Genomic DNA, 26,463 nt, shown 5'->3' with positions numbered 1-26,463 from the left:
TCAAGCAGAGTGGACGAGCTCATTCTGGCTCTCCCGTCCCATTCTGCTATTGCTACATCAGGACTCCCTCCTAGAAAAACACATAAAAGCCTCAACGTATCGGAGACCAAGGAGAGGGGAAGACATGTTTGTTGTCCACAAAATCCCTGTCACTGGCTTTACACATATGAGCCCATTTAGTCCTTAAAATAAGATATGATGCTGTTACTATTTTACCAGATGAGGGAACCAAGCTCAAAGAGGTTAGGTATTTTACCCAGACACAGCTGCTACATCATGGATGGGATGTGACTCCCGGCCTAAGTCAAATGTCTTTATCAGATGATGATTCCTCATGGGCAGGTTGTTAGTGGCATAATCCATACAGGGAAAAGTATCCAACGTTTCTGCAATGCAGTCTTTAATCTAACACAGTTCACGTTTAATAATGCTCATCTTTACTGGTTATGTGAGCTTCTGACCAAGTGTGTCATCTTGCTCTTTAATCTCAATTTTGTGCATTCTGGGGAGGCAGCACCATAATTGCTGGAACATATCTACTATGAGATTGGGATCTGTTCAGGTCATCATTCTACATTTAACTAGAGGCAAATGGCTTAAGCTTACTGGGCCTATATCCTTTGCCCTTGGACTACCATTTTTATCCCCATCTAGAGAGTTAGTAACCCAACTCAATCCAATCTGTTTATCTCCTGCAGCAGACTTGGCATGCAGCCCATCGGCCCTTCCAGTCACCTCCTGGATGAAGATGCTCCATCATTGCAGGCCAATGGCACCTTGTCCCAGGAACTCCCAATCCATGTCCATGCCCTTCAGAAATAATGTATAAACCCTCCAAACTAGGTAAGAATCAAGGTCAAAATAGAACTTTTAGCTTGCTAATCAGAGTATCTTGTGGCATCCAGTCTTACTCCATCTTGTAATTCTAGAATTTGTAGAACTGTTGAACCAAATAACAGGAAGACACTCTACCGTCAGCTCTCAATTAGCTGCACCACTGGAGAGGAGCAGTGATGTGGTAGATTGAAAAAATTTGGTTCCATTTGGCTTTAGAATGCATTGATTTTTTTCAGTAGATTAACTTTTCTAATTATATTTTGCACAGCCTAATATTAACAGGCATTTGTATTCCCTGAGCACACATCTAACATTGAGAGTTGGGAGACGCAGGAGAGGCAGTCCAAAAATGTGGTGGTCTCAGGGAATGACAATGTTGTTATGGAAAATCCACACATGGATAATGAAGAGGGGACTAATTATAAAGTGTCTGCAAATATTAAATCATAAGCAGGGAAGCCAAATTAGGAATTCTCTATGGACATGGGGACAGACAGTAAAAAAGCTTATTCAAATTCTAAAAGGGACAGAAACTTTCAAGAATCATCTTTAGTGTTAACCGAGCCTGAATAGCAGGTTAGGAGGTGAGGAGGGTCAATGAGTTGCTGGGTGGTCTTTCAAATAAGAAAACCTCAAGCAATAAGACCAAAGTGTTTTAAAAGAGCGTTTAAAATGAATTTTATTGTTTGAACTTTACAAGTAGTCTTTAAAGGCTTCCAACAAGAACTCTGTTGCAAAACTCTAATAAATAGCTTGCCCCAAGTCCCCAAACAAAAGGTAAAACAAAATAAAAACTAAACTCAGAAGGATAAGCAAGACTTCAGAATGCTTGGATGTCAGCGATATTTCTCATTTACAAAGAGATATCAGGCAATGTACAATCTCCTTCATACAAGTCAAAGAGAGAAAGAGACAATCAGATCTTTACAAAGCACTCCGAAATCTTCCTATTTCCATGATAGAAATGTCACCAGAAAAAAAAAACCATGGGGAAACCACCATCATGAAAGAAAGTGTAGCATAAAATTCTGGGGGTGGGGGTGGGGGTTAGGGAAGGAGGAAACTCCATCCCACTTCTTTCCGGGATGGAGAAAGGAATGAGTTAAGACTACTTGGGGCAGCAACTTCTGAGTAGATGACACCAGGCTGCTGAATGTCCCCTTAGACCAGGATCGCCACTGAAGGGGCAGGTGTCAGTTTAGTGGCAATCATGAAGGCAAGAAACAAGGATACCAGGGGCTTCCCTGGGGTCCCTCAACATGGGTGGGCCCAGTGTCTCTGTGCTCTGCATGACTGAGGGCCTTGGAACAATGGCCAGGGGCCCAAGGCAGCTGCATCACTAGACAGGAAAATAGCACATCAGTCGTTTCTGCAGCAGAATCCTCTGGATGGCCACAAAGGGATGCAGAAAATGCCGTGCTGGAATGGCACACTGGGACATGCAGGTTTCAAAGCCCATTCTATTATCACAGCCATTGCTCCTCATAAGCAAGTAAGAAAATTCACAATATAACATTCACTTTTCCTAGTTACAAATACTGGTGAAGTCTTGCTTTGGAGAGAAGGGTTTATTAATATAGTCATTTTGAGTGAGCTAAAAATACAATTTTGCTACATTTTCATCTTTAAAAATCTCAAAAACTATACTTTTGACCAAAACGCATACAGATAAGATTTCACATGGAGGAATTCTGTAATCAATCAGTGTTTGGAGCCAGGAAGCTGTAGAGAGGCTGATTTGAATTTAGTGGGACCCACGTCAGCCAAACAAAAAGGACTCTAGCTCTGAGGAGTGCACAGCTCCTGGCACCATCTCCCTGGGGAAAGGAAGGAGGAGGAAGTGATGTCACAATGCAGGACTTACAAGGGGCATGGCCTGCAGGCACCATCTCCGCCTCTCTCCGGTTCACTGACTTGCTATAGTTAATGACCCCGGGTCCTCTGCAGGATGGGTACAGACAGCACTAGCTCATGCACAAGTCATTCCAGGGAGGTAGGCATTCTGCGAAAGCCCTTCCTCCCCAGGCATTTGAGGAACAAAGGTAAGGAAATGCCCCTCCCCACTCCCCAAAGAACTTTTAAAAACTTTATTTTCCCAGGAACAATGATGTTTGTCAGGATAACAGGGAAAGCTTGGGTTACCTGAAATAGATAGGAAAGAGCTGATGGAAATAGAGGCAGATGGGCCGGGGGGGACCCTGGTCCTAGGCCCAGTTTCTTTTTAAATACATAACAGATAAAGATATTGTGCAAAAAAATAAAGACATTCACATTTTAGCAGTTAAACTTTTATTTTACTTTTTAAAATTTTTATTTACTTCATTTTTCTCTTTTCTACAAAAGGCAGATAATGATTGTTGATCTGCAATTGTTGTGTTGTGCACTCCCCAAAAGGGGGCGAAGTAGGGAGCTGGGGAGGGCGCGCTGAGGACGCTTTCAAAGGCATGACCAAGGGGCTTCCAGCCTCACAGAGAGCACTCCCTGTGGTCCTCTCTCCTCTCCGCTTCAGCCTGCCCTAGCTCATGTCGATGGTATTGAAGACCCATTCTGTGAACTTCTTCAGCTTGTCGGAGGCATTCTGGGACTCCTCCTGCAGCCTCAGGTTGTCCTCTCGCAAGTGCTGGACTTCTGCCTGGAGGTGGGCTTTGTCTTCCTTTTCCTGGGAGGTAGAGCAGAGCAGAAAGAACTGAGGGGGCGGATCCACCTCTCCCAGCTGCTGGAGGAGGAGCTATGGACCTGTTGGGACTCTTTGCCCATTTCCAGTCTTCAGTCCACCAGACAGCTGTCCACAGGGCCCGGTACTACTGGGCGTTAAGACAGTCTGACCCAGGAACAGGACTTCTAGAGAGATTCACTCCAGGTTTATTTTGGGATGTAAATACATTACTGTGTATTTTGATGTCTCTGTTAATTAGGGCTGTCTTAAATTTTAGACTATTGTTTTGGTGGCTGCTGTCTTAATACAATCAAGGCCACTCAAGCAACCAAATAACACTCGGTTCTCTTGATGTGAAAGCCCACATAACAAGGATGACATATGGGTCTGGGCCACTGACACATTATACAAAGGATGGGGAGGCCGGGAGACGGCTGGCTGAGGTTCCAGGGCTTTCACAAAAAAAGGGAACAACTTTTCTGTACATATGACAGTGAGGGCCTTCTTGCACCATGTGTGTCGGCAGGAACTGAGCTCCAAACAGCCCCTTAAACACATGTGTGTACTGAGAACAAAGGGAAAACACCCACATCTATACCATAACACGACAAACGGTTGTGTTACAGTTCAGGGGCAGGGTGCACAGACCGGGCAACCTGCTTTGAGAACAGCCATTTACCTTCTTCAGATCTTCCCGAAGCATCTTCAGCATTCCTTCCAGTTGGTCCACTTTAGAAGCCAGAGTGGGCGAGGAATCTTTACTGTTGGGAACAAGAAACAAAAGACCGCGTTGGCAGGAGCCCCCCTGGCTGGGTGTGTTTGGTCGTTTTTTAATGAGGCAGCTGTATTTGTAAAATGGTTTTCAACGTCAAATTACTCAGTATGGCAAGCCCGTGTGCATATTCACCTTAAAAAAGAAAACGGTAACCTTAACAAACAATAATACAAGCGTGAACTACAGCCAATCCATAGCTCCCCTGTTAAAGATGCTGTATCTTTGTGACCAAAGAGTATAGGAGAGTAACAGAAAATGGTCTGTGTGGCAGCAAAAGAGGCACTTTCTGGCAGATACGATTGTCAAAACAATGAAGTGATTCCTATCTCTTCAGTGGCTTTGGGAAGAGGAGAGCTACTCCTCTGCGTGTGCATAGAGGGGAGGCCGGGGTTGACAGAGGCTCTACCTTAGGGCAACGGGAATAGGGCAGCTCTCTGGTTCCCCAGAAAATAAAGTCTGTGGCCACTCATCCAGTTGCAGTTAAGTTCTTGTGCTGACGTCTTAAAAACTAGTCTAAATATCTTTAAATATTTTAAAAGTAAGACGGCACATTTCAAAGCTTGTCAGTCCAACTTTAACGTCTTAAAGTTCTTTGCTATTAGGATCAGCAAATGATAAGGCCCATAATTTTCTTCTTATTTATCTTCCTCCCATTTTATTTGAGAGGAATTAATGCCATGCAAGTGAAGTACCAAAAGAAAGGGGCACTGGAGGATGAGAAGGTCACCCAACTAGCTGGACAGATCACAGCCAGGCAAGGGCTGAAGCCCCTCATCAGCAACTCTTCCCCCACTCTCCTCTACCTGAATTTAAACTGTGGAAAGATCCCGAGTGAGTTCCAGCTGGGCACACACCTCAGAGTCACACAACCGAGAATCAAAAGCCTCCCATTCGGATCATATGCAGCTGCCTCCCTCCAGGGGTCAAAGGGGAAGAGGTAATGACTCAGAATTTTTGGAATCATGGAATAAAAGGTATTCCTTACTTTAAAAGTCAAAGTTCAAGGTAGAATTCCTGACCTAAGATGAGCTGTGTTGACGTCTTCTGCTGATTCTAGATCTACAACAAGCCCCAAAGGCAAAACTCACAGTGGCACGGAGTGTCACAAGGCTGTAAATAAATGAAATAACGACCTCCAAACTTCTAAGACAGGCCAATTAATTAAAAGCTGACAATGAATGGATTCTAAAAGGGAAGTGGTCAGCTGCAATCTACGGCCACACACTATGGTACAACAAGCAGGCTGGATGTGGGTGGGTTGAAGGCCAAAGATGTGGTAGAAAAGGTGGTGCTGAACAGAAGCACTGAGGCTGGGGGCAGCCTCCACGAGCCGAGTCCACTGCCCCAGCTCCTGGAGAGCAGACGCAGCCACTGCAGGCTGTCAGGACTGAAGCAACTCGCAGGAGCCTATGTTGACTTCTGAAGGTTTTCAAAATGAATTCTGGATCTGTGTGTGCACTGATAATTTTTTAAAACATATTTAATGCCATTTGCATTTGTTCATCCACATTGAACAAAGACAAGAGCCAATTCTCACCCTCATCTTAGGAGTCCACAAAGATGTAAGAACTGTTCAACAATCCTTTCTCAGGAAAATGGATTTTGCTCACTCAGACTTCTCTTTGTGGGAGGCCTCATCCTAAGAAGGTAGATTTGGGGCTCTCCCCTCGACTGCAATTCTTTAAAATGTTCTCAACAGCCAAACTCACTGCTACTCTCCTGCCCCAGGTGTCCCAATGACAAGAGAGGATGCAGCCTCTGTGCGTTACACTCATAACAAATGACCCCTTAGTCTTACACTTTCTCCACGAAGAGCGTTTTGTTGCAGACCTGCTCAGAAGTCTTCACCCACAAGTCCCATAGGATATGTGTGCAATCTACACCAACCTCACTTTTCCTGCTATTGTCTGTTTCTGCCCAAGTTTTATAGATACCCGGATTCTTACTAATCCTTGAAAGGTTTTAAGAGGAGAGATTTCAAATTGATGAAATTATTCCGCATCAAGGAGTGCTTACTACGTGTTCCACGGCTGCCTGCTGCCATGCTTTAATACGTAGGAATAGTACCCGCTTATCCAACAACGACACCACCTGAAACTGAGGGCAAGATGGAAGCGAGCCACCGCACAGTTAAACAGAAGTCAGAGTCCATACTATTAACTCATAAGAAAACTCTCTGGCCTCAGTTATTGCCTCTTTCTTTTTATTTTACATACAATCTTAATTCTCCTGGTGACCCAGCTTTTGAACAGAGTTGATCTGAAGCATGTCAGGAGCCGTTCAGATGCCAGGCACATTTACGAGCATGACCAACTGACAGCTGGGGAAGACACTCAAAATCCAGACCCAAGGGTTGAACACTCAGGAATCTGGGGATATTTAGTGCAAACAACTTCTCTAACCTTGCCTAATAAGCCTGAAGCTATAACTGTATCATGGCATTAAATATAGTGAACATTCATAATTATGACGAAGTCATCACGAACAGTTTAATCGTGTTTACAGTATTTGGTTACAAAGTGTTCTAACTAGAATGTGAAGTGCCGGCCCCGTGGTGATGAGCTTCATTCAGCTACTCTGTGTGGCTTCCGTCTCCTCTTCCCCACATCTGCGGTCACTAGCGGAGGTGACACATAGTGCAGAGTGGCGCCCTTGCCACTGGGTGACCAACCTGCTATAAGACTTCATCTGGGCCAGAGCCTGGTCCTCAAGCTGGTCACTGCTGGATGCAGCACTCAAAGGGCGATGGTTTTCATCACTAGCAGCAAAGAACGAGGCTCTCTGGACTGGGAAGAAGATAAGAAAGCTCTCAGTATTTTGGAACCACATCCTGGGCCCTACCTCTCAGAAGTCAACAAATGGCCTCCATGGACAGTCTGATCTAATCAATGCACAGGAAGGCGTCGGAAACCTTCTCTCTCAACCTGCACAGGAAAAAGACACTATTGTTTCAGCTGTAAGACGACAGTAGCATTGTAATTTCTCATTAAAAATAGTTGCTGTGAATCAATTTCTATTCCTGCTTTTCCTCAGCTCATCAAAGTAGCATTCAACTAACTGTTTCCCTGGAAACAGGCCTTGTGCCAAATTTCCAGACCAAGGCTTTCCACTCAGCGATGATATCAAAGGCATTAAAGGGCTAGTAGGAAGCCTCTTGCCAGTTCTTGAAGCGCGTTCTCCACAAGACACTGGTCATCTTGGTGGGCTTTGTCTCAGGTTCACATCACCTGTGTTTCGAAATGTACCAACTCACAGCTTGAGCCAAGAAAACAAAATCAAACTTTAAAAAAATCTTCCACAAAAAAACAAAACTTCTACCATTTGATATGAAGGAGAGTGACCAGAAAATTGAAATTTAAATCAAGTTAATAACGGGGAATTGCCATTGCCTAAAATGGGGGTTCGTCGTTGACTACTCCAGGGTTGCCCGACTTCTGAATTCTGTGCTCTAGTCCATTCCCCCCGAAAACTGGGGCCTCACTGAATAGCAACTTTCAATTATTCTAAGGAAGAGCGATAAAAACAGAAACCAATCATCTGCTATCATCATCATTTTACAAAGAACATTTTAGCACTAGAAAATGTGGAATGATAATCTTAGAATACAGTTTATTTAAAAAAAAAAAGCCGTATGACAACCTCGTGTCGACACAGACAGCATTACTTTCAGTTTTTGACGTGTCAGCAGAGCAGGTCAGCACCAGCGTAGGGCCTGCTCTAGAAACCACTGGCTTAATGCAAGCACACAGCTGGTGGGCTGGCACAGGAACAAGGCAGACAGAAAACGTGCCACCACACACAGGAGATGAACGAGCAGGGCAAAGGGAGTGCCCAGCATTTGTCGGCACTGGGGCAGGGCCAAGCTGGACAAGCATCCTGGCAGATCCAACTGTGCGTTTAGCAATGATGTCTCTACGACGTGATGAAAGACTCTCTGGGTACATGTTCCTTTCAGTCGAGCGACAGCTGGGATTCTCCTCTCTGCCCCCCACACACGGGGAGGCAAGGCATCCAAGGGATGAGCTCCTGTGCAGAGGAGAAACTAGGTCCACCTGACCAACGCAGATGATGTGCGCCCGCGGAGTGCTCAGTAACCGTCAGCTCAACTGGTTTCTGGCCGGGCCGGTGAAGCGTGTGTCAGAGAAGCCAAGAGCCCGGGGACTTGCACAGAGCACTGACTGCCCACACCTCAGCATGGCCCTGCCAGGGTCTGGGCTGTCCTGCCTGGACCTTCCCTGGACTCACCCTCATAGGCCTTGGCGGCGTCCACCAAGTTGGACCAATCCAAATCGGCGGCAGCATCGGGCAGGGGCATCAGGCCGGGGTCGGGCATGGGCGGCCTGCGGGTCTCCTGGACGTCGGTAAGGGAGCTGTCCGAGGCCGAGAACTCTCCTGCAGGAGGGGACGAGGGATAAGACACTTCTTACAGGAGACCCACTCTAGGTCTTACCCGCTTCCTGTTACCACAATAGATGTGTAAGTCTTTCGTGACCTGGAATCAGTTTCTACTCTCACAGGCCATTTGTGGCCATTCTACAGCCCAGCTGAACTAGGAACTGGCTTCCTCCAGTCTCAATTCATTTTTTGACAACCGCTCACTATTGCATTTCTAATGGAGCGAGTCATGGAATAGTTAGTTTTGCACCGAGGCAATAGGCCTGCTTTTGTGGGAGCCATCTGTCCACAGTGGGACCCTGGGCAGCTCCAGCGTCTTGTTCTTCCTCACAGAGTCACGAGATTCAGGCTTATTTTTATCTGCAATGAACCTGGGATCTGACCCACCCTCCCTGTGGACTCCGTGTCCCTGGGACTGGTGAGGGACAGATGCACCCCTGGCCCACATCTGTCCCGTGTCCCGGGGATGGCCCACTGGTTTCCGCAGTTGGACGTAACCAGGGTGGTGTGAGGACCATGAGAGAGCATGTGGGACGCTGGGCTACCCAGACGGAAGAACGCAGGAGGGTGATGTGAGGACTGGGGGAGACATCCTTCTCCTCCCCGAGGACACAGGAAGCCAGTCCTAGGATCAGTTCTGGAGTACAGCACTCCAGCATCCGAGCCCCTTCTATGGTGACAATTTTTTCAATACAAATATTAAACTACTCTAACAGCTAACCTTTGCTTAGCCCGGGGCAGGGAGGAACGGGTGCCATGAGCCACTCTGTGCCATCTGAGGGCACGCTGCTACTGCTCAAGCTCATGTAGGCAGAGAACAGAGAGGGCAGGTTGGGGCCAGGGCAACACAGCTCATGAAATGTAAATGCTCTCGGGAGGGCAGAGTCTGGGACGGAAACAATGGCAGAGTGTGCACTTGCACAAGAACGGCCGCTCTCAGGATGTGACTGTGACACTAAAATCCACGCAAACCCAGAGCTAAAAGTGAAGCTTTCAGTTAAAATCTATAAACGACTCCAGAAATACCTGTTTACAAGGAGTTAAAAGTTTGGAGAATTATGATAGCCTGGTAAACCAGAGTATATTTAGTGCTTGTTTTCCCTTTCAAATTACATAAAGAACTGCTCTGAAGTGCAGCTGCTAGTTATTAATGTGCTTAAAATTAGCAAAATTAGGAGTAAATGGAAATCAACAAATACCGCCAGATATTAAATGCTCAGTTCTATTTAAGCTTGCTCCCACCAAGGGTAAGTAGGTGGGACAGACAATTCTGTGTGTCACTCACCATCCTTCTGCCCTTTTATCTACAGGCCCCCAAATTTCCATATGGGAAAAAAGGAGTCGCCCCTCCCCAATGCCCAAACACATTTCAGTGGTGTTGGCACCAAACGGGCTGGGGCTGCGGGACCAGCCCAAAAGGAGTGCTCAGTGTAGCACATGTGCCACACGCTGCTGCCTGCCTTCCAGGGAAGCAAGAAGAGGTGACGGGAAGGCGCTCAGAGAGGGCAGCTCATTCCCTCCCTTCCTCGGAGCCTGGCCTTTAACTCCAGGCTTCCTTGGCTGGACATGACCGTGTGTGGGATTTCTAGGCTGCTCTCTTAGAGTATAAGCTTCGAGAAGACAGAGCCTACTTTGACATGCCACATGCAGACAAGCCTTCACAAACGGTTTGTACTTATTGCTGCAAAGGTGGGGAAAAAAAAAGTGTAGGGAAGTGAGAAAAGCATTCAAGGCAGACAGGGAATTGTAGGCAAAAGGGTCAGGGGAGAGTGGTCCCAAGGTTGGGACCATTAGGTCGCTACGAGGACTTTTCTAGAGTCTGGATGATAGAAAGTGGTCATTTTATGTGTCACCTTTGGTTCACTGGGGGTGACCTGTTGGAACAAAGGGAAACCAGATTCAAGCTGCAGTCAGACTTGGGGGAGGGAGCCGGGGAAGTGGTCCTGATCCCTGAGTGCTGGTGAGTGACGGGGAGAGAGGTGAGGGGACCGTGTAGGGGAGCAGTGGGCAGGATGGAGATGGTGGAGGAACATATGTGAGAGTAGGGTGAGAGCTCAAGAATGATGCAGGGAGAAGCAAACTAGGAAAGCAGGAGACTTAAAGAAAATGCTGCTCCAGAGAAGCAGCAGAAGGAAAAGAAATGTGGGTATGAGCGGACACAGAATTCCCAGAAGGAAAAACGGCAGACGGAATGTGGGGTTACAGCCATACGTTTAATAAACAAGTACGAAGACAAGTTCGGTAACAGGTATCTGCTGGGATGAGTCACAGTGGGGAGGGGAGGGGCAGAACCCTGGAAGGGAGCTGGACAGAGGAAACAGGAAAAGAACAAATTTAAAGCCATAGTCCCAGAATATGGCCCTTAATAAAACTGGGATCTAGTTAGGTCAAAGAGCAGATAAGGTATTTATGAACCAAAGGCAAGAACATGGAGGTATCCCATCATTAGTACTCCTTTTCCTAAAATAACGCTTGCTTACTGGATGAAAAAGAGTCAATAAATGAATGGCTGACACCACCAGCAATATCCTCACAGCCTAGGAAAGACAGGGAAAAAACGGTGAGTCTGAGTTCTTATTGTGGCTGGAGGGAGCCAGTGGACACAAGTCTTGAAGAAATAACTAATCTGGGGTTAGCCAAATTTACCCAACCCTAATAGGAGCTGGGGTGTTTGGTAAAAATACTAATTCCCAGCCTATACCTTTGTATTCAAATTCAGCAGGTCTTGGGTAAGGTCTGGGAAACTGTGTTTTTAACAAGCATCTCAGAGGGGAGCTTTGACATGCAGCTGGTGCCCTGGTGGTTGAGGCTGCCTCCTAGGGATGCCCCTCGATTGCCTGGCTCTGGTGGCCAGGTGAGCTTGTGTCCCTGGGTCCTATGGACAATTGGAGAGACACTTCTTGGCAGGTGCTACCATCCCAAGGACACTGCACAGACAGCAGACTGAAGCAAACCTGTCTTTTTGTGAAAGAAGCCTATCGGCTTGTTCTGGAGCTTTGGCCGAGGGGCAGGCTTCAGGTTTGGTACACGACTAGGGTCCTATGGAGATGCTCTCAGGGAACAGAGGCCAGTGGACATCATCTTTATGCTCTCCCTCTACTTTGGTCCAGCTTGCCCTGGTATCTCCCAGAAAGGAGTTTATACACTCATCTGGTACCCTGATATTTGGGACTGCTGCCCAGGGGACAACTCTAGATCACCAGGCTCTGGTGGCCAGTGGGGCTTATATGTGCATTACACAGGATGGTATATATTTACATGCCTTAAAAGCTGCTGCCAGAGGGTCTGGTTTCAAACTAGCCTGAATATAGGTGCTGACTGAGATCCTCTCCTTTGGGACAATGAGGACTTAGTACACTCTCAACTACTGGAAGCTGTTAAAAATAAAGCAGGCTCTTGGACAATCACAAAGGTTTGACGGACAACCAAGAGCTACGGCAGGGTTGAATGACGAGGTTCATCTCCTACAGGAGGTCACCCTTTTAAGACTGGGAGAGGTGGCTGTTTTATCTAAAGCATGGAAACTAATATAGAATGTCAAGGAAAATGAAGATAGAAAGGAATGCATTCCAAACAAAAGAACAAGATAAAATTTCAAAAACAGACCTTAATGAAATGGAGATAAGTGATTTACTTGGTAAAGAGTCCAAAATAATGGTCATAGAGATGCTCACCAAGCTTGGGAGAAGAATGGATGAACAAAGTGAGAACTTCAACAAAGAGACAGAAAATATAAAAAAGTACCAAATAGAAGTCACAGAGATGAAATACAACAACTGAACTGAAAAATACCAAAGAGCAGACTAGATAAAGCAGAAGAAATGATCACTGAACTCAAAGACAGGACAGTGGAACTCACCCAATCAGGGCAGCAAAAAGAAAAAATGAAAAAGAGTGAAGATAGCTTAAGGGACTAATGGGACCACATCAAACAGACCAATATTCACGTTACAGGGGTCCTAGAAGGAGAAGAGAGAAAGAAAGGGGTTGAAAACGGCCCTAAACTGAGGAAGGAAACAGACATCCAGATCCAGGAAGTCCAGAGAATTCCAAATAAAATGAATCCAAAGAAACCCACACCAAGTCAGATTATAATTAAAATGTCAAAAGTTAAGGACAGGGCCAGCCCCAGTGGCCTAGTGGTTAAGTTGGGCATGCTGTGCTTTGGTGGCCCAGGTTCAGTTCCTGGACTTGGACCTACACCACCTGTCTGTCAGTGGCCATACTGCAGCAGCGGCTCACGTACAAAAGAAAGAGGACAATTGGCAGTGGATGTTAGCTCAGGGCAAATCTCTCTCAATAAAAAAAACAAAACAAACAAAAAAGACAAGGAAAGAATCTTAAAGCAGCAAGAAAAAAACAACTTGTTACATACAAGGAACCCCCATAAGACTATCAGCATATTTTTCATCAGAAACTCTGCAGGCCAGAAGGGAGTGGCACAATGTATTCAAAGTGCTCACAGAAAAAAACTGCCAACCAAGAATACTGTAACCAGCATGTTGTCACTCAGAATTGAAGGAGAGAAAAGGAGTTTTCCAGATAAGCAAAAGCTAAAAGGAGTTCAACACAACTAGACTGGCCTTACAAGAAATATTAAAGGGACTCCTTTAAGCTGAAAAGAAAGGGTGCTAATTAGTAACAAGAAAATATGAAAGCATAAATTTCACTGGAAAAGGTAAATATATAGTAAAGGTGGTAGATTAATCACTTATAAGGCTTATGAAGGTTAAAAGACAAAAGTAGGAAAAATCACTACAATAATTAGTTAAGAAATAGAAAGATATAAATTGTGACATAAAAAATATAAAATGTTGGAGGGAGAGTAAAAATGTAGAGCTTTAGAATGCATTTAAAGTTGAGTTGTTAATAACTGAAAATAGACTATTATAAACATAAGTTGTTATATATAAGCCCCATGGTAACCACAAAGCAAAAACCTACAGCAGATACACAAAAGAGAAAGAGAAAGGAACCTAAGCATACCACTACAGAAAGTCATCAAACCACAAAGGAAGAGAACAAGAGAAGAAAAAAGGAAGAGAAGAATTACAAAATAGCCAGAAACAATTAACAAAATGCGAATAGGTACACGCCTATCAATACTTTAATGTAAATGGACTAAATTTTCCGATCAAAAGACACAGAGTGGCTCAATGTATACAAAAACAAGACCCATCTATATGCTGCCGACAAAAGACTCACTTCAGATGTAAGGACACACACAGACTGAAGGTGAAGGGATGGAAAAAGATATTCCATGCAAATGGAAACCAAAAGAAAGCAGGGCTAGCTATGCTTATATCAGACAAAATAGGCTGTAATAAAAGACAGAGAAGGACATTACATAATCATAAAGGATTCAATCCAATAAAAGGATATAACATTTGTAAATATTTATGCACCCAACACAGAAACACCTAAATAGATAAAGCAAATATTAAAGACCTAAAGGGAGAAATAGACAGCAATACAATAATAGTAATGGACTTTAACACCCTTCTTTCATCAATGGATAGATGATGCAGACGGAAAATCAATAAGAAAACATTGGCCTTTAATGACTCATTAGCCAGATGGACTTAAAAGATACAGAACATTCCATCCAAAAGCAATACAAAACATTCTTCTCAAGTACACATGAAACACTGTCCAGGAAAGATCATATGTTAGACCACGAAAAAAGTCTTAATAAATTTAAGAAGACTGAAATCATATATGGTTAAAACTTGAAATTAATTACAAGAAGAAAAGTGGAAAATTTACCAATATGTGGAGATTAAATAACATGCTACTAAACAACCAATAGGTCAAAGAAGAAATCAAAAAATATCTTGAGAGAAATGAAAATGGAAATACAATATGTCAAAACTTATGGGATGCAGCAAAAGCATTTCTAATAGGGAAGTTCATAGCAATAAATGCCTATATCAAGTAACAAGAAAGATCTCAAATAACCTAACTTTACACCTCGAAAAAAAAAACAACAAAACTTTATACCACAAAAAAACACAAAACCTCAAAGTTAGAAGGAAGGAAATAAGGATCAGAATGGAAATAAATGAAATAGACACTAAAAAGACAATAGAGGGCTAGCCCAGTAGCACAGTGGTTAAGTTCACACGCTCCGCTTCAGTGGCCCAGGGTTCACCGGTTTGAATCCTGGGAACGGACCTATGCGCTGCTTATCAAGCCATGCTGTGGCAGGCGTCCCACATATAAAATAGAGGAAGATGGGCACAGATGCTAACTCAGGGCCTATCTTCCTCAGCAAAAAGAGGATTGGCAGCAGATGTTAGCTCAGGGCTAATTTTCCTAAAAAAAAAAAAAGACAACAAAGATGATCAATGAAATGAAGAGCTGATTCTTTGAAAAGATCAATAAAACTGACAAAACTTTTGGTAGAGTGACCAAGAAAAAAAGAAGACTCAAATAAAATCAGAAATGAAAGAGATGTTATACCTGATACCACAGAAATAGAAAGAGGATCATAAGAGACCACTATGAACAATTATGTGTCAACAAATTGGATAACCTAGAAGAAATGGATAAATTCCTAGAAAGATATAGTCTCCCAAGACTCATGAATCATGAAGAAATAGAAAATCTGAACAGACCGATTACTTGTAAGGAGACTGAATCAGTAGGCCAGGACCAGAGGGCTTCACTGGTGAATTCTGCCAAACATTCAAAGAAGAATCAATACTAATGCTTCTCAAACTCTCCCAAAAAACAGAAGTGGAGGGAACACTTCCAAACTCATTTTACAAGACTAGCATTACCCTGATACCAGAACTAGACAGGGATGCCACAAGAAAAAAAAAATTACAGGCCAACATCCCTGATAAATATAGATGTGAAAATTTTGAACAAAACATTAGCAGATTGAATTCAACAATACATTAAAATGATCATACACCATGATCAAGTGGGATTTATTCCAGAGATGCAAGGATGGTTCAACATCCACAGATCAATCGATGTGATACACCAGATTAGCAAAATGAAAAAAAACCCTATATAACTCTCTCAAAAGATGCAGTAAAAGCATATGACAAAATTCAACATCCATTTATAATGAAAACTCTCAACAAAGTGGGTATGGGGGAACACATCTCAACATAATAACGGCCGTATATGACAAGCCCATAGTTAACATCATACTTACTTGTAAAAAGCTAAAAGCTTTTTCTTTAATGTCAGGAACAAGACAAGGAAGTCCACTCTCACCACTTTATTCAACACAGTATTGAATTCCCAGCCAGTGTAATTAGACAAGAAAAAGAAATAAAAGGCACCCAAATCAAAAAGGAAGAAGTAAAACTCACAATGTGCAGATGACATAATATTATATGAAAGAACCCTAGAGACTCCACCAAAAAACTTAGAATAAATGAATCAGTAAAGTTTCAGGATACAAAATCAATAAGCAAAAATCTGTTGCATGTCTATACACTAATAACAAATTATTGGAAGAGAAATTAAGAAAACAATCCCACTCACAATTGCATCAAAATAATAAAATACCTAGGAATAAATTTAACAAAGGTGAAGACTGGTACATTGAAAACTATGACACTGATGGAAGAAACTGAAGAAGACCCAAATAAATGGAAAAATCTTCTTAGCTCATGGATTATAAGAATTAATATTGCTAAAATGTCCATACTACCCAAAGCAATCTACAGATTCAATGCAATCTCTATCAAAATTCCAATGGCATTTTTCACAGAAATAGAACAAACAATCCTAAAATTTGTATGGAACCACCATAGACCCCGAATAGCCAAAGCAATGTCAGGAAAGAACAAAGCTGGAAGCATCACACTTTCTGATTTCAAACTATACTACAAAGCTAGAGTAATTAAAACATTGTGGTACCGGCATAAAAACAGACACACAGATCAATGGAACAGAATAGAGAGTCCAGAAATTAACCCACAAATATACGGTCAATTAATTTACAACAAAGGAGCCAAGAATATACATGATGGGGAAAGGATCGTTTCTTCAATAAACTGTACATCTGAAACTAATATAATGTTATATGTCAATTATACCTCGATAAGAAAAAAGAAAAGAAAAAAAACAAGCATCCCAGATGACTCTTATGGTCTGGTGAGGTTGAATGTCTGTACCCTGTGGTCACATGTGTACCCTGTGGTCTGCAATTCCTGGTGAGAGGCTGAATGAGGGACGGGTTGATCTGAGTATACAAGCAGGCCTTCCTCCAGTGATCATTCTCTGAGCAAACTCAGTGGCGGCTGTTTCTGAGGACATGGCCATCAGCAGCAGAGCTGTTTGGCTGCAGCTGAAAGCAAACTTACCATGCAGCGACTTCATCCCCAAGGTGTAAGAAGGCCTCCGCAGTGGAAGAGACTTGGGGAGAGAAGGGTAGGTGCTGCTGAAGAGGACATCGTTGGGCAGGGCTTGGTCCAGAAGCGAAGCCCTTGAGGTGAAAAAGTGCTCCCTCTGGCCACTGTAAATGCTCTCATCTGACAGCGTCCTGTGCAAGGCCCGCCTCGAGGTCGGGGTGGTAGGGAAAGGGGACTGAGGAGAGGAGAGCGCCTGGAACTGAAAAACAGCATCGAGACAACAGAAAGTCAATTTTCTGGGTCACACACCCAAGACCTAGGTTGGGGGACGGGTAGGTTAACGAAATTGCTGCTCTCAGACACATCCTGCAAATCCAGAAGCCCGACAAGGAAGCCTTGAGCTCCGCCATCCGTCTACATCTTTAGGAGCTAAAATGGGAGATCCCGGTGAGCACCTCCTCAGAGCCCAGCGTGCTTCCTGTGGCCTATTAGCGCTCGGTTCACAACTCAGATATATGAGTAAGTGAATTCATCAACATCATGACATGGTTAAGAACAAGACGAGGATCAAATCTGAATTTTATTTGAATCCTGTGTCACTGACCAAATCATGTAATCTCTCTGAGCCCAACTCCCCGTCTATGACATGGGGGCACAATACCTCTCAGGATTATTATGAGGATTAAATGAAACACTGGACTAATCACAAAAGCTTGTATCAGTGGTATTACGAAATAATGTTATGGTCCCCAGGGGAACAGCCAGCGTCAGGAAGGTCTCCTCAGAAACTTGTCAAGTGATGACATGGTTGCTGGGCAACAGAGCATTTGATCATCATGACGTATTAACTCAAATAATAGGTGGCTCTTAACATTAACAACTAAGATTATGTTTAATGAGTTTTGGAGATAATTTACTTTTTGAGATGGATTTCCATTCATGAAATAAAAATTGGGAAGTCAGCTTTATAAATGACAAACATTTATTTAGTTATACCCAACAAAAGTTCCAGCTAGCTGTATCTCTTGTTGATGTCTTTTGCCTTTGTGACTCGATTTGATTTTCCTTGAGATTTTTCTGCAAAAAGCCAGCTTCTGAGAATCTCATTCACTGAGAAAGGACAGACGCATTAACAGTATGTAAATAGTGTTATTTAAATATTTAAATATCCAGCTTCCAAGAGTATTTGATCTGTTAACAACAACACTATCTGTATTCAGTTCCTTTCAGACTGCTGTTCACCTTGGAGGGGAGAAGAATGTGGGGAACAGGTGAAGATGTGAGGAGGAGGGCTGACTCACTGCTGGCAGAAAGCCACCAGGGGCCTTTCTATGACACCCTGCAGGCGGCAGAGAGAGAATGGTACAGCAATGGCTCCATGTAGGAGGCTGGGAATACAGAGTTGGCGCTCAGGTTCATTCATGTGCTCTGAGTCCAATGCCACTTCTGTCCAACAAGCCAAGGGTTAATCAAGTCAAAGCTGCTCACAATGTGGTGTGCATGGCTGCTGCATAAACATGAAAAAATGATTAATCAAATGCATTGTAAATGAGCCCCAGGTGTAGCCAATTGTGTAAAGATGGTGTTCACTTCTTAAAATTCATGATGAGTTAAACCCAAGGTATGTATGTGCCGCCTGGAAAACTAAGCTGCTGTGACAAATGCTTTGTGAGTCTCTAAGTGGAGGGAACTTGGTATAGAAACGACGATTTCTCTTCTCGCTTTACAGAGAAGAGTGGGTCTTAGGGTAAACGGCTTGCTAATTGTATTTAAAAAAAAATAATAATAAAACCACATCATCACTCCTCCATCCGCAAGGTTCGAGGACTACCCCATCAGGCTCCCGCCTGCCAGGCCAGAGCTCAGAGCTCTATGTTCTCACTCTGCTCTCAATCCCTGTGAGGACCTCTGGGTTCAGCTGAAGGATTTCCTTTCCCGGTGAGTCTCCCCACCCCGATGGTTTGACAGGAGAGAGATTTTCCACCACTTCTAGCTTCAGCCTCTTTGGGAAATATTAGTATACTCCAGGGCAATAAACAGCCACCTTGAAGAGATCCTTTGAGCACTGTGCTTTATTAGAAGTTGTAACATCCTGCATTAAAGGCGGGCAGGGTGGGAGATGGAAGAAAGCAATCTGCCTAGATGCTTCCCACCGATAAAAAAGTAGCAGGACCCAGTCTTGTCCAAACACGTTGGGATGACCCCTCACCCCATCCCCATTCAATCCCAGTATTAAAGGTGTGCACACCTATCCAGTGCCCAAGAGCGCCCTCTGCCTTCCTTGCAGGTGACACCTGAGACTGGAGAGCGGCACTGCCCGCTGCTGCCAGCTCCCGAGAAAGAACCACAGTGGAGTCAATGGCAGACTCAGAAGGGATTTTAGAGAGCATCAGGCCAGAGGGTTTCAAATTACGCTCCAAGGAGCCCTAAGAGTTCCTCACAGCACCCCTGCTTGGGGAGGGGAGATGTTCAGGTGGCACCCAGGACCCCATGACATGTACCTCTTCTATCAGAGAAATTCTGCTTTCTCAGTTCTACATAGTGGGCTGCCTTGTATAATTTTATTTGAAAAAAGGGTTCCTGAGCTTTAAAATGTTTTGGGCACCACTACTCTACTCTGGTCCTCTATTTCAAAGCCAACATACAAGGTGGAGACGAGGCATCTTGCTCCAGGTCAGTCTCCTGTTCTCTCAGTCTTTCCAGTCGTCCTGGCTATCCGTGAAATGGGGTACCTGCACTTGCAATAACCGAGTATCAGCTCTTCCTAAACACCAGAGCTGCCTAAGCCTTTTCCTTTGGCGTACACCCGAGAGTGTTGGCCAGAACGCAGGATAACGGCTTGCACTGTTGTCTGTTCACGTGCCACTGCTGCCCTCAGGGAAAATCAGGTTATCCCATCTTTGTCTGCCAATGACGTTTCTTAGAATGTTACAGCTCTGCCATTTTCCTTGAGGTAGGGGCCCTGCAGCCACCACCTCTCAGCTACAGCCTGCCCTGCAGAGTGCTGCCCCGTCCTGCAGCAGACATCTCACTCTGCTGGCAAACGAGCCTGGGAGTGACCCTGTCATTTGATATTAACGATCGCCTGTAGATAGCACTTGCTATCCAAGAAAGCCACTGTGGTGTGAGTGGGTTCCAAGTATCACAGCCCAAAGCTGGCCACTCCTGTTCCCCAAAGCCTGATGTAGAGGCCTGGAGCCTGGAGCCAGGCGGGGCCTGGAAGACTTCTCCAGGGCATGCTGGCCTTCCTGACACAGCAGAGCCAGGTTATTCAGACGATGAATCTCAGAAGACACACAGAGCTACTTAGCTGAACTCACCAGAAACCAAACCCGGTCAAAAAGGATGAGACCAGAGAGAAAACAGAGCATATTTCCAGCTCTTGCTTCCAGCCTTTCCAGTAATAGTTCAGCCAGCAGAAGCTCTTTCTTTGCAGAGGGTCTATAATATAGTCACAACATAAAGAAAGTGCACCCCTGTTTCAAATAGGAATGTTAAAGTAATTCACTTTGGAAATAAAAGCCAAGACCTGGAAGAAAGGCAAAACAGACATTTGCTTTCAATTATTTCCAGTGCATGAGTAAATGAAAAGAATGAAAGCTCGAAGCTTGCCCCTTTCCAAAAATGTTAAACTAAGAATTGAAGGAAAGATTCCTTTCAGGGCAAGTCTTATTTTCCTCTAACCTTAAAGGAAAAATCTGGAATTATTTTTATTTTGAAACTGGTACTTAAACATTTTAATACACCTCTTTGGGTTTGGATGAATAAAGAAGTTTTAAGCACCATCTTTGGCGAGGTTGCTAAGGAAACCATTTGTACCCTGGGTGATGAGTCGGAACTGTTGAGTGTTGGCCTATAAAACAGAAATTACAGAAATCGAGAATGGCAAATCTTTAAAATGATTTACGATGTTAATATATTTATGTAATAAATCATTTGTTTCTCAGCAAACCTCCAGAATGGTCTCTGGAGTTTAATTTCTGTAAATGTTGATTTTTAAGTTTAGGAGGTATATCTGACCTATCTGGAGGCAAACACATGGGTGTGCACAGACACAGAGGCGTGTACATGTGCACACACACTAGAATGGTGAGGAGAAAGCCTGAACGGGATAAGACCACACAGCTCATTCAGTTGGGCACGCCTCTCACCCTCTGAACACAGTTTAAGGATGGTGAGTGGTTAAGGAAATATTTTAGCTTCCATTTTCAATCAACTCTCAAAGTTGTTCTTAAGCTTTCTAGTCACTTCAAACAGACTACAAATTGTTTAATCAAGAACCTAGAGAACAGAAAGTGTCAAAGTTTGCCACTGTGACCTTCCCAGGGGTGGACTCCCTTCTCCTGGGGCTGACCAATACCCCGCGGACAGAAATACTTTATGCTCAGAGTGAAATACCTTTCGGCCCCGCTCAACAAACACCAGCTCCGAGTCCTGGGAGTGTGAGACTGCATACTTCAGGGGACAAGACTTTAGAGGACAAGGAGAGGAGAGTCTTAAGCAGACTTCAGGGGTCTCTCAAGCTGAGGTGAACAGAACAAACTCTTCCAGGTGGTCATGCAAAGGTCTGGCCACTGCCACACAAACACGGATTCTGAGTAAGTGCAAGGGACCTGATGGGGAGGGGGGCTGGGTTTAGAGAAGGCATTTACAGTCTGGAATTCTGAGGGAAGTGGAGAGAAGGCTTTATGAAGTAGTCTAGAAAGTTCTAACGGGAAATGTGTAGACTTAGTTTGCTAGAATGAAGAGGTGGCTTTCGGGGGATGGGGGAGAGGGGAGTGAGTGTCCCTCAGGCAGTTTCTCCGAGTGACTGAAGAGCACACAATGTGTAGCCAGGAGGTTTGCCTGGCCAGGTTCAGGGGGCAGAGGGAAGGCCAGAGCGCAGGATACTGTGGGCACAGAGGGCAGGAAGTGAATTGGGGGCTACCTGTGGGAGGACGGAGACCCTCAGGACAAAAGGCACTACAGTCCTTTTAGACAGAAAATTTTCTGTCTGACAAGGGAGCCACAGGTGTGTCTGCAGAGTTTTGAGAAGCAATGTTATGTGAGTAATAATGTCCAAGAAAGAGTGTAGCTTGTGTACTGTGAGTAGGGCACACTGGAAGAAGAAAAGGCTACGGGGCAGGGACAGGTTAACACAAACCCAGACCGAAGAGACGTGGCGGCAGGGACAGAACATTTGGAAAACACTGTGAACCAATTATTGGGAAGACTGGGTGATGGCGGGGAGTGGGCTCCAATGAGGAGGAATTGGGCACCAACCCTTCCTGGAGGGTGCGACTACGGCGGGCGGCCCTGCCCCGCCCGGCCTCTCTCTAACTGCTGTTTACCCCAAGCTCTGTCCTGTACCTTAAAGTTCTTCTGAGATTCGGAAGTTGGGCTTTCAAGGTCGATGAGTTTCTTGAGATCCTCCTCAATAGTGGACTTGGAGGCCGGCTTGGGCGATGCCCGGAGGTCCCTGGTTGAGGCACGCAGCCTGGTGTGGGCTATTTCATTGCCATCACTCTGATGACGCCTTGAAAGGAAGGGAAGAGATGGTAGACACTAAGTTGACAAGGTTGATTCAAGGGCACGATGGGTTCTGAAGGAGGTAAGTCAAAGGAGAAATATTAAAGGAGAGAAAAGGAGAATTCTGTTCAATTACATTCCAATCTATTGGACAAAAGCTTGTTAAAGAAACAAAACCAAGGGGAAACACAAAATAAAAAGTCTGATGAATAAATCCCTCTTTTACAGGAAGCTATTAGCTCTACTAAGCCAAAATTAGCAACAGACTTATTAATAAAGACCACAGGGTACGAATCCCAAGTGCAGCCTTTGTACAAACAAAAACAAAATAATTGAATGAATCATTTATTTTTTTTACTGTACTTGGTCAAAAAGTCCTTTATATTCAGGGGTAGTCACTTACTTTCTAATATTCTCTCTGGTGCCTCGGGGCCCAGTTAAGAACTATGTGGGGAGGCTGGGATTAGCATCATCAAAGGGACGAGTGTGGGCTTAGCACCAGAGGGTCAAAGTTTGTTCTTCAGACAAAGAGAACAGACATGTTCTCTTTCCCAGGAGATCTAAGGATCTCAAATCCGAATGTTTTGCAATACGTTTTTAAAGAATGAGGTGGAGAAATAATTTAAGAACAGTTTTGCTTAGAAAAAAAATAATAATTTCCCTACCAAACCAACCCCTTCCCAACCCCAAGCCTGGCCTCCTCTGTTGTGGGAAATTGCCCCAACCTGTTCATTCTCTGTCATATTAAAAGCAAACCACCCAGCAAGAGAAGCAAAAGAATTCTTACTTTCTTGTATCCATGAATCCCACGGAGTTTATGGTTCCTTCCGGTTTTTTCCACCCAATCAGGTATTTGCTAGTAGCGCCCTGGCGGGGGTAGAAAGTCCTAGGACCCGATGAAGAGGAGGAGGAGGAGGAGAAGGAAGGTGCAAGTTGCGAGGAGCTGGCAGGATGAAGCTCTTCCTTAGGTGAACTTCGGGCACTGGTGAAGACAACTGGGCTGGCAGAGTGTCGGGAGCTCATGGTACTGAGGAGAAGCGAGACAAGGACAAGCGACGCAGGTCAACACGTCAGCTATAAAAGTGTCGTCCAGGATAGGGGTTACAGAGGGTTAAGGAACAAGGACTATTTCATAAAATATTCATGGGTATGGCTGGCTGGCTTTCCTTGCTTTCTCACTGTAATTTAAATGTCTGCTGTCAAAGTGAAAGACGGTCACAGGGGGCTTAGTCTGCACTTTAACTCAAAAAGCAAAAATAGCCAAGACCATCAGGGACACGTTGACACACACTGGCACCACTGAAGCTTGTTACAGTGAAGTCTAGAAGAGGCAAGTGACCGGGGAAAGTCAGCAGCAAAAGGTCTAGTGGTCTCAACGGCTGTCTGTCTTGCCTTCCTCAGACCAAGGGGTCACGCGGACGCTTCCCAGGCCCAAGCTGAGGAGGGGAGAGGAGACTGGATCAGGCGCATAGCCCTCCACACACTCACATCCAAGGCCCAAGAGGCACACTGAGGTCTCCTTCCCACGGCATCTGGCATTAATATTGACTCTCTAAAAGGCTGGTGATCAGAATGAAACTGGACCACAACTTACACCATACACAAAAATCAACTCAAAATGGATTAAAGACTTGAACATAAGACCTGAAATCATAAAACTCCTAGAAGAAAACATAGCGGGTAAGCTCCTTGATGTAGGTCTTGGCAATGAGTTTTTGGATTTGACACTAAAAGCAAAGTCAACAAAAGCAAAAATAAACAAGTGAGACTACATCAAATTTAAAAGCTTCTACACAGCAAAGGAAACCATGAGCAAAATGAAAAGGCAACCTATGGAATGAGAGAATATTTGCAAATCATATACCTGATAAGGGATTAATATCCAAAATATATAAAGAACACATACAACTCAATGGAAAAGAAAACCAAACAATCCAATTAAAATACAGGCAGAGGATCTGAATGGACATTTTTCCAAAGACATACAGATACATGGCCAACAGGTACATCAAAGGTGCTCTACATCATTAATCATCAGGAAAATGCAAATCAAAACCACACCGAGTATCACCACATACCTTAGAATAATTATTATCAAAAAAGACAAGAGATAACAAGTGTTGGCCAGGATGTAGAGAAAAGGGAACCCTTGTGCACTGTTGGTGGAAATGTGAATTGGTGCAACCACTATGGAAAACAGTACGGAAGTTCCTCAAAAAATTAAAAATAGAACTTCCATTTGATCTAGCAATTCCACTTTAGGGTATATATCCAAAGAAAACGAAATCACTATCTTGAAGAGATATGTGCAACCAAGTTCACTGCAGCATTATTTACTATAGTCAAGACATGGAAACACCTCAAGTGTCTACTGACAGATGAATGGATAAAGAAAACGTTATATAAATATAGATACACACACACAATGGAATATTATTCAGCCATAAAAAAGAAGGAAATCTTGCCATTTGTGACAACATGGATAGACCCTTAGGGCATTATGCTAAGTGCAATAAGTCAGACAGAGAAAGACAAATACTGTATAATCACACTTATATGTAAAGTCTAGAAAAAACTCAAACTCATAGATAAAGAGAATAGATTGATGGTTGTCAGAGGTACAAGTGGGTGAAATGGGTGAACATGGTCAAAGGTACTAACTTCCAAGTTATGAGATAAATAAGTCCTGGGAATGTAATGTACAGAATGATGACTAAAAATAAAAATAAAAAGCTAATCATCATCAATGTCTTTTAAACTCTGATTAAAGATTACAAAACTAAAGTCTACAGGACTTAAGGAGAAGGCTATTCACTACACTTTTAAAACTCAGAAAGGCAGAATTTTCAAAATTAGGAATGAGAGTTTATGTTGACCCCAAACCTAGAGGGCCTTTAACTGTAGGATTTCTACACTTCTTTCCCAGTGATCTCATAGGATCCAAGTTCCACCACATGACCCTGTGGAGTTCTCTGGCTTCAGCTGAGACCAAAGACGGCTAGCTCTGACTACAGCGGACTCTATTATCGAAGGTTTAGTTCACAGGATGTGGTCTCAAAGCATTCTTCAACAGTGTTTCCATTTGTCAAAAACTAATGGTGTTGATCTGAATAAAGCTTGGATTATTAGTTAATAATAATGCATCAATATTGATTCCTTAGCTATGACAAATGTACTATAGTAACATAAGACGATGACAACAGGGAAACCTGGGCGAGGGGTATATGGGAATTCTCTGTACTATCTCTGCAACTTTTCTGTATATTGAAAAGTCTTCTAAAATAAAAAAGTTTATTACAAAAAACTAAGCAAAAATCAAAATATGACAAGAAAACAAAACCCTAATGGTCCTGAGATAATACATACAGATGAAAATAAACACTGAACTCCCACCTCAAACTTTACATAAAAATCAATTCCAGGTGGATTGTATATTTAAACGTAGGCCTAAAGATTCTGGACTATACCATGGAAGAAGGGCTTTCTGATAGAGGTAGAGGTTTCTTTAATAGGATCAAAAGGAAGGACTGAATCACATTAAAATTAGGAACGTCTGTTCATCAAGACACAGAGTAGGAGAATATACGTCAAACATACATCCACCAATGGGTTCCTATCCAGAATATTTAATGAACTCCTAAAAATCAACCAGACAGACAACCCAATAGAAAAATGGCCAAAGATCTGAAAAGGAATTTCACAAAAGAGGCTATCTAAAAGACTAATAAACTCTGGTGCTCAACATCATCAGTTACCAGGTACATGCAAATTAAAGTCACAAAGAGGGACCTATTACCCACACACCAGAATGGCTAAAATTAAAAAGACCAACAATATTAAGTGCTAGAAAGGACGCGAAGCAACTAGAACCCTCATACACTGCTGGAGGGAGTGTTACTCATTACAGCCACTTTGGCAAACTGTTCAGTCTCTGTGAAAAGCTAAATGCATGGATATCCTATGAGGCAGCAATCCCA

The 26,463-nt window shown here is 43.7% G+C and overlaps 1 protein-coding gene across 18 annotated transcripts in view; it reads right to left on the bottom strand.

Annotated features, from left to right (window-relative positions):
* Positions 1–1,490: 1,490 nt before the first annotated feature.
* Positions 1,491–26,463, bottom strand: part of SIPA1L1 (signal induced proliferation associated 1 like 1) — a 360,159-nt gene continuing 335,186 nt past the window's right edge. For all 18 annotated transcript variants that reach the window (XM_070513910.1, XM_044773908.2, XM_070513913.1 and 15 more), the window contains 7 exons: positions 23,274–23,513; positions 22,328–22,493; positions 16,991–17,237; positions 8,514–8,660; positions 6,940–7,054; positions 4,173–4,254; positions 1,491–3,496 (listed from right to left, as the gene is read on the bottom strand). In XM_070513910.1, coding sequence (XP_070370011.1) covers positions 3,353–3,496; positions 4,173–4,254; positions 6,940–7,054; positions 8,514–8,660; positions 16,991–17,237; positions 22,328–22,493; positions 23,274–23,513 — 1,141 coding nt within the window. In that variant the 3' untranslated portion in view covers positions 1,491–3,352. The remainder of the gene's footprint in view (positions 3,497–4,172; positions 4,255–6,939; positions 7,055–8,513; positions 8,661–16,990; positions 17,238–22,327; positions 22,494–23,273; positions 23,514–26,463) is intronic.

The sequence above is a fragment of the Equus asinus genome, chromosome 7 (genome assembly GCF_041296235.1).
Source record: "Equus asinus isolate D_3611 breed Donkey chromosome 7, EquAss-T2T_v2, whole genome shotgun sequence".
In the NCBI taxonomy this organism is placed as follows: Eukaryota; Metazoa; Chordata; class Mammalia; order Perissodactyla; family Equidae; genus Equus; species Equus asinus.
This window is presented reverse-complemented; position numbering and strand designations above follow the sequence as displayed.